This window comes from Maniola jurtina, chromosome 20 (assembly GCF_905333055.1).
Source record: "Maniola jurtina chromosome 20, ilManJurt1.1, whole genome shotgun sequence".
In the NCBI taxonomy this organism is placed as follows: Eukaryota; Metazoa; Arthropoda; class Insecta; order Lepidoptera; family Nymphalidae; genus Maniola; species Maniola jurtina.
Genome location: NC_060048.1, coordinates 3,394,611 through 3,408,340, shown reverse-complemented (window position 1 = coordinate 3,408,340; position 13,730 = coordinate 3,394,611). Strand labels below are relative to the sequence as shown.

At 39.4% G+C, this 13,730-nt stretch overlaps 3 protein-coding genes across 6 annotated transcripts in view; 1 reads left to right on the top strand and 2 right to left on the bottom strand.

The window, feature by feature from the left end:
* Positions 1–13,730, top strand: part of LOC123875704 (guanine nucleotide exchange factor subunit Rich) — a 40,762-nt gene that overhangs the window by 17,946 nt on the left and 9,086 nt on the right. The window lies entirely within an intron of this gene.
* LOC123875713 lies at positions 281–7,637 on the bottom strand. The gene is made up of 3 exons (XM_045921711.1): positions 7,517–7,637; positions 7,205–7,270; positions 281–974 (listed from the first exon to the last, which is right to left on the bottom strand). The coding sequence occupies exons 1-3, from the start codon at positions 7,544–7,546 to the stop codon at positions 441–443; spliced, it is 630 nt and encodes a 209-aa protein (XP_045777667.1). The 5' UTR covers positions 7,547–7,637; the 3' UTR covers positions 281–440.
* On the bottom strand, positions 9,235–11,061 carry LOC123875711 (actin cytoskeleton-regulatory complex protein PAN1-like). The gene is made up of 4 exons (XM_045921705.1): positions 10,790–11,061; positions 10,416–10,508; positions 10,236–10,332; positions 9,235–10,154 (listed from the first exon to the last, which is right to left on the bottom strand). Exons 1-4 carry the CDS (start codon positions 10,805–10,807, stop codon positions 9,451–9,453), a joined length of 912 nt encoding a protein of 303 aa, XP_045777661.1. The 5' UTR covers positions 10,808–11,061; the 3' UTR covers positions 9,235–9,450.

Sequence of the window (13,730 nt, the reverse complement as noted above, 5' to 3'; positions counted from 1 at the left end):
AGTCATCCATTTAGTTATCACTTATTTCATTCACACTTCAGTGTTGTTTAAAAAAGGCTAGTTTTTGTTGTAACAAGTTTTGATACACATTACCTACATAATATCTTAACTAGGCCACACAGTTCTTTTGCTAATATTGTAGCAATCAATCGTCATAAACTTGATTTTCTGAAGCGAAAATTATATTTCTTTGTGTTACTATATTTTAGAAACTGCTAATTAGATAATTTTTCTTTTACTTCATTTTACTACTTAATTACTTTTTGGATGGTATGAAAAACACAGTTTTGATCGTCTTTTTTGTCACTATTATTTAAAAAATAGTAACAAAATAACACTTATAAATAATTAATCACATTCTACACAAACAGATTATTTACAATAGAGACTAGAGAATTCGATAACCTAAATTTAACATCTAAAAGTATGGCATCTTCTTCTTAATCTAAATCAGGTCTTCTCTTGATGATGATTGTTTTGCCAACTAAGGAGATTGGCTTTGTCCTCACTTTATACAGCTGTCCATTCACATATTTCCTGGTCACAATTGTCGCTAGTGGGGCTTTGCGTACAGGTCCGTCGAGAGGTTTCCAGCCGCCGAACGTTCGCGACTTAGGGTCCCACGGTATACTGCGACCTTTTACCGTAACATTTGGTAGTTCTACTTCCCCTACGGGTAACGCTGTTGGTCCGAATCCATAATGCAATGGGTTTATTAAAGGGTTAACTGGCGGCAAAGGAAGGGGTAGAGGACCAAAAAGAGGCGATGATTGTACTAGACTCGCTGCCAATTTCTGCACAATTGCGTTGAATCCGCTGCTAAAGTCATCCGTAGCGTACTCCACTACACGTAAATTTCCATCATTCTGTAGGGGGTTATAGGCTCCATTCAGCTGGTCTTCTCTATATCCAAATTGCGCTTTGTCTCCAGAATAAGAATCGATGGCTTGGTTGTAGGCATAACGTGGATAGTCCTGGTAAAAAGAAAAAGTTATGTAGCCTTAGAATCATTGATGATTAATTTGATTTCAGAACAGCGAGAAACAGTAAACACTGGTTCCCTTATGTTGTCGATATCAAATTTACTCGTGCAAAGCGTTTCTGCTCATCGTTTCTGCCAAGTTGTGGAATGCCCTTCCGACGTCCGTATATTTCCTGCCAAGTATAACTTCAATACCTTCAAGGCAAGAGTGAATAGGCATCTTCTAGGCAAACGCACTCCAACCTAGATCTCATCATTGCTCTTATTTTCAGGCATGATTGTCGTCAAGCGCAAGCCTAATCCATACTAATATTATAAATGCGAAAGTGTGTCTGTCTGTCTGTCTGTCTGTCTGTCTGTCTGTCTGCTACGTTTTCACGGCCCAACCGCTGAACCGATTTTAATGAAATTTGGTACAGACTTGGAATACATTCCGGGAAAGGACATAGGCTATGTAGCTACTTGCAGTTTGGTGGCCCGGCTACATTGGTAAATTAGATCGGTTGAGATCCACGATCACGAGGTTTCACTTTGAAATAGGCAATGACAGCTATAATGCACGTACACGTACCTTATTTCTGCCCCTTGCACTCGCTGAATTTCCTCCTGGATCCAGGGATTCTTGCTAGAATGATGTGGGTTTTCGTTCGAAACGCGCGCGCGATGCTTTTCGTAGCAGCGATAATTTTCGAATGGCCGTTGACCGTATGTCGTCGGTGACAGACGACAGCACGACGTGCATGACAGCTGATTGAGCTGCGTGCTGTCATTGCACCATTTCAAAGTGTTAATGTCGATGGTACCTCGGTGGCGCGAAATTTTGAAAGTGTAATTATAATCAAGTTACGGTAACGGAACATTCCGCCCACCAAAATGCCTATGGTATTTTCTGGTTATAAAAATTCTAGGTAACGATAAATCAGTGACTAAAGTAAAAAAAAAACTAAACTAAAATTACGTTGTTAATGATATCGTAAAACTTAAACGTAAAGCTTAACTAATGAGAGAGTATAAAACAGAACATACGATATAAGTTAGTTTTCTAATGGTGGAAGCAAGAGCCGAAGACATAGCCTACCCAATTGAAATGGGTTAAGAAATGCGTTTCTCAGAACTGTCATCTGAGTTGCTCCATAATGTCGACGAACAAGGTACATAAAAAGATAAATAAGCCAGTGGATTGGAGAACGATAAGCTCGTTTAGATCGATGGATGAGTAATTGAGCATGCTCGATATTAGATTTTGATCGACGACGGTAAGAATTAAACGCTCGTAATAACTGCCAACGATGAAGCCGGTGTCGATAAACGTGAGTGAGTTCTTCATCAGAGGCAGATGTTAGAGTTTTAATGTAGAGAGGCCCGCTGCAAACAATATCTATAAATGACAATACTTTAGCGAGGTCTTCACGATATGACGGGCGATCGCTCATGAACGGATGAGAAGGGTGTGGACGGTAGCAGAGATATGGTCGATACGTTCTGCCGCCCACCCTGAGAGCCCTTTGAATTCGATTAGTTAATGTTCTTTCGAGTCTTTCAATGCTATCGAGGAACCATACCAATGAAGATTCATTGGTATGATTTTTTGTAGCACAGTGAAAGTTGGGTGAATTGTCAACAACATGAGGTTCACGTTTTTCATTGTCTTGCGCTCGTTTTCTAAGGTGGGTGTAAGGTAGATCGCTTAGAGATGGTTTCGAGGGCGAAGGGTGTGCTGGATAGCAGTGAACACGTTTAGAACGACTAACAGGAAACTGATAAGATAGTATGCGGCAAGCTGTGATGATAATCAAAATCACTAATAACTGATCAGACGTGACGCGTGTGAGATGGTTGTACACGTATTTAAATCCTGATTGCGAATCTTTATCTTGAACACGGGTCAATAGACCTTTGGTTGATTTCATATCACAAACTTCTTCCGAGAGAACTTGATTCTGTTCACGTTTTACGGTTCGCATCAGCAATTTATGCCGTTCAGTAATTCCAACAACAATAACAGCCGAGCAATTGGTTGGATCAAATACAACCCAGGGTTGGTGATGTTGACATAACAAATGAAGCTCCGCCCACCATGATACAGTGTGAAGCGTTTGGTGCCAACATTCGATAGTCGTGGCCTTTAAAAGACTTCCACGAGGAGCTGCAAACGTGGTCCACCTAGTGGAAGAGAAATACATCCACCACAATAGAAATAGGATTGAATTGGGCAATGGGTCGATCGTGAACTTTACGATATGCATCATCACATCATGTCGTTCAGTGGTGACAATGAATACACCCATACGTACGAAATTAACTATGCCTGAAAGCCAAGGTGCATAATGCTGGTATAACCAGGGAGGCTCCGCCCACCATAAAGAATTGTGCATGATTTCACTTGGGAGATCCCTTAGTGAACGTATGTCTACGGGATTGTTACTCGACGAGATGTGATACCAGCATTCGGCAGGGGTAATGTGTTGTGACTCGGCATGATTGCCAACGAGATTCATTCGTTGAGTAGACGGGCGGTCGCAGGGCAGAAAGACAAGTCGGTGACGCGACCACGATAAACCACTGGAAGAATCGGACCAGAAGACACCCTGAACATTTTCAGATATGCTACGTTCCGTTGCAGAGTTATTGGTGTGAACGACTGAGGTTGTCCTGGCAGCATGCGTATGTGGCTCACGTCTTTTATCGCTATGAGGTATTTTCCCTAAAGGACAAGCGAGAGAAGCAGAAATGGGAATTCGTTCGATCGGTTGTTGAACACCAGCCGACGAAACGATGTTCGTTTGAAAGCGCAAATGAATCTTCTTTGAATGACTGGGAATGAGGTTTGGTTGCAGTTTCGGACCAATAAGTTGAGGAATATTGACTGACTTATTATGTACTGTGATGACACGGTTATGGTTAGGGTTTGGTAAAGGGGACTCTAAGGAATATTGCACTAGTAGATTCGATTTAATCGCGATATCCGGTTTTCGTCTTAATGCGTTAGGTGCTAGGTCAGTTTTACCTAGAAGGAGCCAACCGAAAACAGAATTAAAAGCAGTAGGTTGATTCGAACTTCCCTGAATTTGTTGATTCAACAGCGACTCGGCAAATATATCCGCGGCGAACAGAATATCAATTGGGCCCGGAACATCGAAATTTGGATCAGCCAACGGCAACCTCTCAATGTGTGACCAACCAGTTGTGTTTAATTTTGCTACTGGTTGATCACTGCATATCTGAGCCATCACGTGCAAGTCTAAAGTAAAACATGTTTTATCGTTCGTGCTGATGCAACACGTGACGTCTCCTAAAATTGACGCAGCTGCTTTACCGAGTCCACTAACATGTGTAACGGATTGCGAAGGATTTAATCTTAAACGTTTAACTGCTGATTCTGTAATAAGACTGCTCTGGCTACCTGTGTCAAACAGCGCCCGAAACGATTGCAGGGTTCCTGAGGCATCTTTGACCTGTACGATGGCTGTTGCGAGCAATACTGTTGAGTTCGATGATGACCTTGAAAGCAAAGTCGTTACGGTTTCGTTAGGTTCGCTTGGCGTATGGCGGTGCAGCAGTGAGTGGTGCTTACGCTTGCAGGTGCGACAAGAAAAGACGCTGTTGCAGTTCTTCAACTGGTGGGAAGATTTTAAGCAGTTGAAGCACCAGCTCCTGTCAGTTGCGATTTGCATGCGTTCGTCGAGAGATTTTTTCAGAAATTCTGCACATGACGAAATATTGTGCGACTCGCTACAAAATGAACAGGTTATGGACCGTGTATCAGTTGCTGATTCACTCAGTTCAGATTGACTTTGATCCGCGGCTATAAGAGCATGCGACACAAGCAACCGTTTAGGTTGAGCCGGCGGAGAAGTAACCTTTGGCGTAGACTTGTTTGGTTGAGTAAGTTCGGTGAAATGTGTATCGCGCAACAGAGCCTCGCATTTAGACTGTAAGAATCCTTTGAGTTGTACATAAGACGGTAGCTCGGTATCCGAATGCTTCTCTTCAAAATCGCGGCGTATGTTTGTGTCCAATTTTGATAGAATATTATATACTAACACGAAATCCCAATGACTAACTGGTAAATTGACTGATTTTAAAATACACAAATTCTCGTCGAATAAGTCAAGTGACTTCCGGAACTCGTGAGCATTTCTGAAATTAAAGTTCATATTCAGAATCTCCCTCCAGCACGTGAAAGCTAATTCTCGCTTGCATTTATAACGCGCGATAAGCGCAGCATACGCATCGCGGTAATACTCGCTACTCAATGGAAACGTTTTCACTACCGTTAAAGCATCACCACTGAGAGAAGAAATCAGATAATGAAACTTCTCGGTGTCACTAAGAGATGTGGAGTTGTGTATCAATGCGTTGAAAGTATCGAAGTATTCAGGAAAACGTTTAATGTCCCCACTGAAAGTAGGAAGCTGTATTTTCGGTAACCTAACATTCGACAACGAACTACACTGCGACTGAGATGTGCAAGATTCATTTTTAGTTAAACTACGATAAATTGATAAGACTTTGTAATACATTTCGTCAAAACGTTCTTGAATTTCAGAATCATCGTTTTCCGAATCGTCTAAAATCTCCAGAATCGCAAAGTGCGCGTCTTCAAATTTGGAAGAGATTTTTTTAAGATCTTGATGGTATGCGAAGAACATGTCCCGCTGAGAGTAATCGTTGACAGCTGAAACACCGATTTCTAATGCCTTACACATCCGCTTATAAGCGATCGTACGTTGCCTACGTAATGACGATAAGTCATGTTCCGTGTACTCAACATCCTGAGATTTCAATCGCAACTTCTTAAGAATGCTCGATTTGCGAGTGGAAGACTTTTTCGCAAGTGACATTTTTGTAAACTATTACGCTTTGTATAACGTAAACACCACGATAGAATAGCATTCAATTCGATTTAAAACTAAATAGGTACGTTACCAGTGTTTTAAAACTGTTCAAATCGGTATGAAGTACAGAGCAACACACAAGTTTTGTCACAGTAATGTATGAAAATGTATATTAACCACGCTTATACTTGTGGGGTGAACTGTACGGAGTTAAAATCAGTATGCGTACGGAGAAGCACACAAGTTTTGTTACACCAATGTATCGAAATGTACGTAATTTACGCGTATACTTGTGAGGTGAATCGTACACACTGCAATAACTAATCGAAAACCCGAGCACATAAAAATGGACTTTATGCCATTCAACATAAGGTCGATCTGATAAATGACAAGGTTGATTAAAACGTTGAATCTACCCGGTTATTTTTGATAAATAAAATAAAGTTATATGATGTTATTGCAATGTAAAAACTTAAATAATTAGGCCCAAAAACATTAAAACGCGTTGACCTTGGGTATGTTATTACGATAGAATCATTAATTTAACGAGTTAAAAGATTGAATTACTGAAAGCCGTGTAGAAAATAAACACCGATATGTTGAAGTGATTGTTTATTTGAACTTGAGTAATTCAATATTTTTACGGTAAATACGATAGAATCCCTGTTCGAGTTGGTTCAATCTATGTAGGTATTAGCGATATCAGGCAATTGAGTTAGAATGGAGCAACTTAGATCGCGAGAACAAAGAAAGTGTCGATTTGAATGACCTAAGTTACGACGTTACGAATTACAATTAACCAGAAATACCATACACAAATTGATCGGTTTAAAATAGGTGGAAAGTCCCGGGTTTCGGCACCATTTAATGTAGCTACTTGCAGTTTGGTGGCCCGGCTACATTGGTAAATTAGATCGGTTGAGATCCACGATCACGAGGTTTCACTTTGAAATAGGCAATGACAGCTATAATGCACGTACACGTACCTTATTTCTGCCCCTTGCACTCGCTGAATTTCCTCCTGGATCCAGGGATTCTTGCTAGAATGATGTGGGTTTTCGTTCGAAACGCGCGCGCGATGCTTTTCGTAGCAGCGATAATTTTGAATGGCCGTTGACCGTATGTCGTCGGTGACAGACGACAGCACGACGTGCATGACAGCTGATTGAGCTGCGTGCTGTCATTGCACCATTTCAAAGTGTTAATGTCGATGGTACCTCGGTGGCGCGAAATTTTGAAAGTGTAATTATAATCAAGTTACGGTAACGGAACAGGCTACTTTTTATCCCGGAAAATCAAAGAGTTCCCATGGGATTTAAAAAAATCGAAATCCACGCGGGCGAAGCCGCGGGCATCCCCTAGTTTACAATAAAAAATTGCTTACATCTGCAACATCATTTCGTATTGTCTTCCCTGATATTGCTGCTGATAACGTCAGAAAGTAGAGGATCTAAAAGATGAAAAGAATAATTCAGTATAACTCGAAATAATTGGAATCATTATCAGAGTAGTATAGATTAAAAACGCTAATTCAGCTGTACGCATATCTTTAAACTAGACTAAACTGACAGGAATATAAGTGCTATCCCTTTCTGCAAGAAACATTGTGAAAAGGATAACACGCTCATATTTAGTTAAGAAATTTGTGTACAGCCAAATTAGCACCCGGGCGTATTTATTTTGACCGAATATTTACCGGTAGAATGTGATTCATTGTTGCGGTCATCTTCGCCGGAGTAGAAAATGTGCAATGATTGAATGATTATAAATGTTCTACTTCTTATATGAAGACTCCACTACAGCACAATACATCATCACTTGAAAAACCTGTTCGCCTGTTAGCATACGAGTTATTACATCTTACATATTCATCTTAAACGCGAAAAAAATTCTAACGCTTTTGTTACATAGTGTTACATTTGTATTTATGTAATTTTTAATTGATAATAACTCATGATTGAACCTCATACTTCATTCTTTTGATTCATTTACGGAGCGTGGCAAAAAAATTAATCCATAACGTAAATATTTTTAGTGCGTAGGTACTGCGTAATCCTTTATTAACAAAGTAATGTAATCTCCGAAGATTTCACTTGTAGTTGTGGGGAGCACTGTTCGCTATGAATAAATCTTTTTTTTCTCTCGTCTGGCTTTACACTGATTAGCCAATGTCAAGTTTGTAGTTATTATAAGTTAGGGAAACTATATGTATAAGTATGGACTTCGTCTGTGCCGGCGCCCGCCGACATACACGCGGCGCCCTTTTAGAGCGCTTCCCAGTCAGTTCCACCACCAATAAACACCAGCAGCACACAAAAACCGGCCACTTCTAAGAAAAAAACACTCCAAAAAGACACAACACGCGCGCCAGCAAACGCCACCACAGACGAAATCATGAATAAATCTTCTCATTCAGAGAAGAGACTTGTGCTCAGTAGTGAGCCAGTGATGAATCGACATAAACATAATGATGATAATGAATGTACTTGCACCACCTACCTCTAATATCTATAGCTATGTCCTTTGCACCATTTTGGTTGCCTGGAAGAGATCGCTAGGTAGCGATGAGGCCGCCAAATTGTAACTGCCTATATTTTTGTTTTGCTTTGTATGTGTTTTTTCTATATTAATTTTGTCGTGTACAGTAGGTATATTCATTAATTAATTAATTCATTTTAAGTGCTGTGACCTTACATGTCTTGGGTTCGTTTCCCGGCTGAGTTTTGTGTATTTATAGGGTCCCGACCCTATTTTACAAATCTGGCCAATTTACAGGTCTAATCTGATGGTAGCCTTTGTAAAGCCTTGTAAAGTTTTTAATTACCGCACCGCCCCGTTGGTAGAGCCGTACTTACTACTAAGCTATTGCGTCCCGGTACGATAAAACAGTATGACCCGGTATAGACATAATAATCCATATCAAGGCTGCAACCACATTTGCCACTTGATGAGGTTGCCATCAAGAACTAACTTGGAATCAATCCAATAATATTGTAATCCTTTTATTTAGCTGATACTCTTCAGTCATTGGATAAAAAACGCACTTTGAACAGAAGAACCGTAAATTCAGCCAATAACAACGATCTCGATTACCTATCGCAAACACAAGTTTTGCGATACAGTCACTTTATCCATTTCCAAATACTGGCGATTAGTGGAGTGGTGGATTTGTAAGGGTTTAAGTAGTGAAGTATTATAAACGTTCTATCAATACCGTTTGGCTTATTAACGTGTTAAGGTATATCTCATTAAAATCTTGGAAATCTCTATTTCTTTATCTCCTTTAAGACAACATTTTCACCAAATTAACTTAAGTTCCGTAAATGCATAGACAGTTCTATTCTATTCTTCTATTCTCTTTTTTAATGTAGTTGGTTGTCTTGGTAGTGTGATTTTCAATAAAACAATTTCCAATTACCACACAGTGGCGACTGCTTTATTAGTGCCTATACAATGTCTTACTAACTAATGCCATAAATAAACATAACCGTAATAAATTAATTTATTTGCACGCTGTAATTGCCCTCCGAATATTATAAATAAAATTTTGTAGCCTCAAGAACATGTTTAGGGATTTTTAGATAGCGGTATATTTCCTTTTCTTTTTATTTTGACAAAGTTTTTTTTGTTTTAACGGACGTAACCTGATCCATGGTCGCCATATCCTTTGTAGTTGTACAGTCCCAATCCTTTATCTCCTAACAGTCCTTTTCCTAAGAGATTTAAATCATATCCTCCGTAAGGTAAAAGGGGACCCTTTATGGCAGAATAAGACGGATATATCGGATAAGATTCAGGATATATCTCTTCCTTCAGGATTGAAGCGGGGTTATAAATTGGTTGTTTATAGATTGGATAGTAGGGCTCCTTTATTATTGGTTGTTTATAAATTGGATAGTAGGGTTCCTTTATTATTGGTTGTTTATAAATTGGAAGGTAAGGTTCTTTTAAAATCGGATACGGGACAATAGGCTCCTTTATTATGGGAAGAGGAATTATTGGCTCCTTAAGGATTGGCGCAGGTATAACCTCTTTTATGATTGAAGGAGTCGGCGCTTTGTAAAGCGAAGAGTAAGACGATGCTAGACCGCCAGAGTATGCTCCATTCAGTAGAGGAGCACTTGCAAGTTTCTCTAGTCCGGCCACAGGTCCGACTGAAATGGGTATCTCAGATTTGTAACCTATAACTGGTAGGGGGGCCTTGTATATTGGTGCCGATGCAGGGTGTAGGTTAGGTCCGATACGCTTAACCACAGCGTTGAAACCGCTTTTATCGTCAGCTCTGTACTCCACCACACGTAAACTGCCATCAGGCTCCACTAGCGAATATGCACCTGTGTACAAAAATACAATTAGCACTTGATACTTGCGCGAAACGATTTTGAGACTTGTTGGATGATATTGTAGCTAGGTACCTCTAACGACATCTCCGTCACGTTTCTCCCACTGTGCTTTGTTGTCACCTGTGTGAGGGTCCCGGACGGCGTATTCAAAAGCATAACTGGGATAGGCCTGCAATAATCATAATAATTCTGTTAACTATTCGTTCTTTCCTCAATAAGCAACCTCAGAAAATGAAATGGTTTGGTAGTTACATAGTAATCTACAGACGCGTAGCCGGGTGCATATTGGTTGCCGTATAATCCGTCACCTTTGGATGACGCTGACAGCGCAAGGAGACATGTTATCTGAAACAAATCACATTATGATGTAATCCATGAATACATGATATTATATTCATAATTCTTTAGTATCACTTTTTTTTTTAATTATCAAATATGGAATTTTTGGGAAGTCTCATTCCGTCTATTGTGCTAATATTAGGCTACTCAAATCCTAAACGAAATTGACAAATCCACAAAATAGTGTCGAAGGATTCAAAATAACACTACGTTAACTCCTGAATTTTTTTTTAAAGGTAGAACAAAATTAGCACTATGGTTTTTGTTTAAAAAATGTTTACACGAACCGCGACTAGGCACTTCATTTTTTTGCTAGGGGACCCTGCTGGCCACTGGGTGTCAAAAACGTACTGAATTATAATGAGATACACAGCCAATATATAGGTTTGTTTGAGGCCTTCGGATCCTGTTGAGCGGATGTTTAGGTGTTTCACGCGCGACCACCGGCGTCTGTAATATCGAATACCAGTGCCTTGCAACAGGCTTCCTCATTTTCGTAGAACCTTCGGTCGGTGAAAACCGAATAAGTAATGCGTCCGAATTTACGTGCGCGATTCTGTCTTTGTATCTAATCTTCACGTACTTGCCTATCTGACTGATATCAACGTAGGTCAAACAGCTGGTCTAGAATCTGGAGATTTTGTGTAATTTAGTATAATATTTTGTCTCTATAATGTAGATGTAGAGTAGATTTTTCAGAAAGCGTTTTCTGAAATCCCACCGAGCGAAGCCAGCCAAATCAGCTAGTAACTACGTCTATCTTATTATTACTGTTCTTTCACTTTTATTCTTGCGAAAGTATAATTTAATCCATAAATGCGAAAGTGTGTCTGTCTGTCTGTCTGCTACGTTTTCAAGGCTCAACCGCTGAACCGATTTTAACAGAGATACTTCCCGGGGAAGGACATATGCTACTTTTTATCCCGGAAAATCAGAGTTCCGGGATTTCAAAAAACCGAAATCCACGCGGGTGAAGCCGCAGGCATCCTCTAGTGCAAGATAAAATCTTGAATAACATTGCAATTTCAAAGCAGGTTAAGTATTAATTTTATCATTGAATTCTTAAAAATCAAATAACTGCTGGTCGATTAAGGAAAAACTGCATCAATCATTGCTTCAATCTCAACTTTTTGATTGGCTGAATTTACGGTATTCTTGCTGCAACAATGCATTTCAGCCAATAGCGAGAGAGTGTCGGCCAATCATAGATGATTGTGACCGTCACATTGTACCTGTCAAACTACGGCTTCGCATGTCATATCAATTTCAGATACCTACTAACATTCTCAACAAGTTAACATTATGAATAACAAAATAAGAAATTCCAATGAAGCGTAACGAATCTGATGCAATAGATAGGTAGGTATATTCGTAAGTGAATTTTGTGACGTCTTGCTCTAATTACGTCTACGCATAGCGTGCGCGCGCAGTAGGACGCGGATCAACGTGCAAACATTAAATCAAGAACTAACACGCGACGGACGCAAGGGTAATACCTAATGACTGCGTATTATATGTGGTTTACATAATTACGAGCGTATTATACTAACATCCTTTGCACTTGAATTCGATTGGCGAAACCTTTTTTGGTTTGCTTTGTATCGTAATTTTATACGAAAAATCATAAAATATGAGTAAATCACACTTCACACTATCACACTAATATTATAAAGGCGAAAGTTTGTATGTGTGTGTGTGTGTGTGTGTGTGTGTGTGTGTGTGTGTGTATGTTTGTTACTCCTTCACGCAAAAACCACTGGACGGATTTGGCTGAAATTCAGAATGGAGATAGATAATATCCTGGATTAGCACATAGGCTACTTTTTATCCCGGAAAATCAAAGAGTTCCCACGGGATTTCAAAAAACCTAAATTCACGCGGGCGAAGTCGCGGGCAACGGCTAGTTGTAGCTAAAACTCATATTATCTTCTTTTTATGTTTGTTCTTTTTATTTTCTTGCGTATTATATTATGTGGTTTACATAATTATAAGCATATTGTACTAACATTCTTTGCACTTGAATTCGGTTGGCGGTTGGTTGTTGGGTTTTTTTTGTTTGCTTTGCATCGTAATGTTATACGAAAAATTACAAAATACGAGTAAATTGTAGCTAAAGTTAATTTAAGACTTTTATGTTTGGTATTTTTTTTCTGTATCTTACTGTGTCACGTCTAGAAATGAGAAGTGTTTTGCTATAGCCCACCACGCTGGCCATATACGGACTGACAGACTTCACATAAGAACTTGTGAGAAAATTATGGAGAACTCTCAGGCATGCAGATTTCCTCACGATGTTTTCCTTCACCGTTAAAGCAAGTAATAAGTATTTAATTGCCTTAAATAAAAACACAACTCCGTAAAGTTAGAGGTGCGTGCCTGGGATCAAACCCCCGACCTCCTGAATAGGAAGCTGACACTTTAACCACTAGGCTATCACGGCAAGATGTAATACGTATTCGACTTTGAATTGATCAGTTAAAGCTAAATGCAACCGACTAGTTAAGTATAGGCCGTCGTCCGTCGCTATTAGAACAAATTAAATTGTAGTGTTTTCTTTAATCACCTACAAGATTGGTACCTACTGTTCGCCGGATACATATAGCATTTTGCAATAAAACTAATGATTTACTTTGAAGAGAAAATTGAGGTTATATTACAGCTCCAGGATAGGTTTAAGTATGATTTGCTAAGAAATGATTCATCTATAAGACAGTGATTAGTTTTTATTACCAAACAAGCTTATGCCCGCGACTTCGTCCGCGTGGACTATACAAATTTCAAACCCCTATTTTATCCCTTTAGGGGTTGGATTCTCAAAAATCCTTCCTAGCGGATGTTTAAAAAAAATTCAAAAGAAAAATAAAACCGACTTCAAAAACCACAAACACTAAAAAGTAAAAAATAATTTTAAGTCGGTTTTATTTTCGTTTGAAAATTTTTATTTCACAATTTTTAGTGGCCCACTGTACTATAATATACTATGCCCAGTCAAAACGATACTGTTTACTAAGCTATTACAGTGATCGCGAGCAATTTGCTCTTATCCATTGAGGAGTTCTGTTCTCCATCTCCGAAGATATTCATCAGATCTTCACCAAATTTATATCGGACCACGTGCAATGTAAAAAAAAAAGATTCCGACGAATTGAGAACCTTTTCCTTTTTTTAAATTGGTTAATAACTTAGCATAGAATCTACATGACAAACAGCCCGATCCGTCCAGTAGTT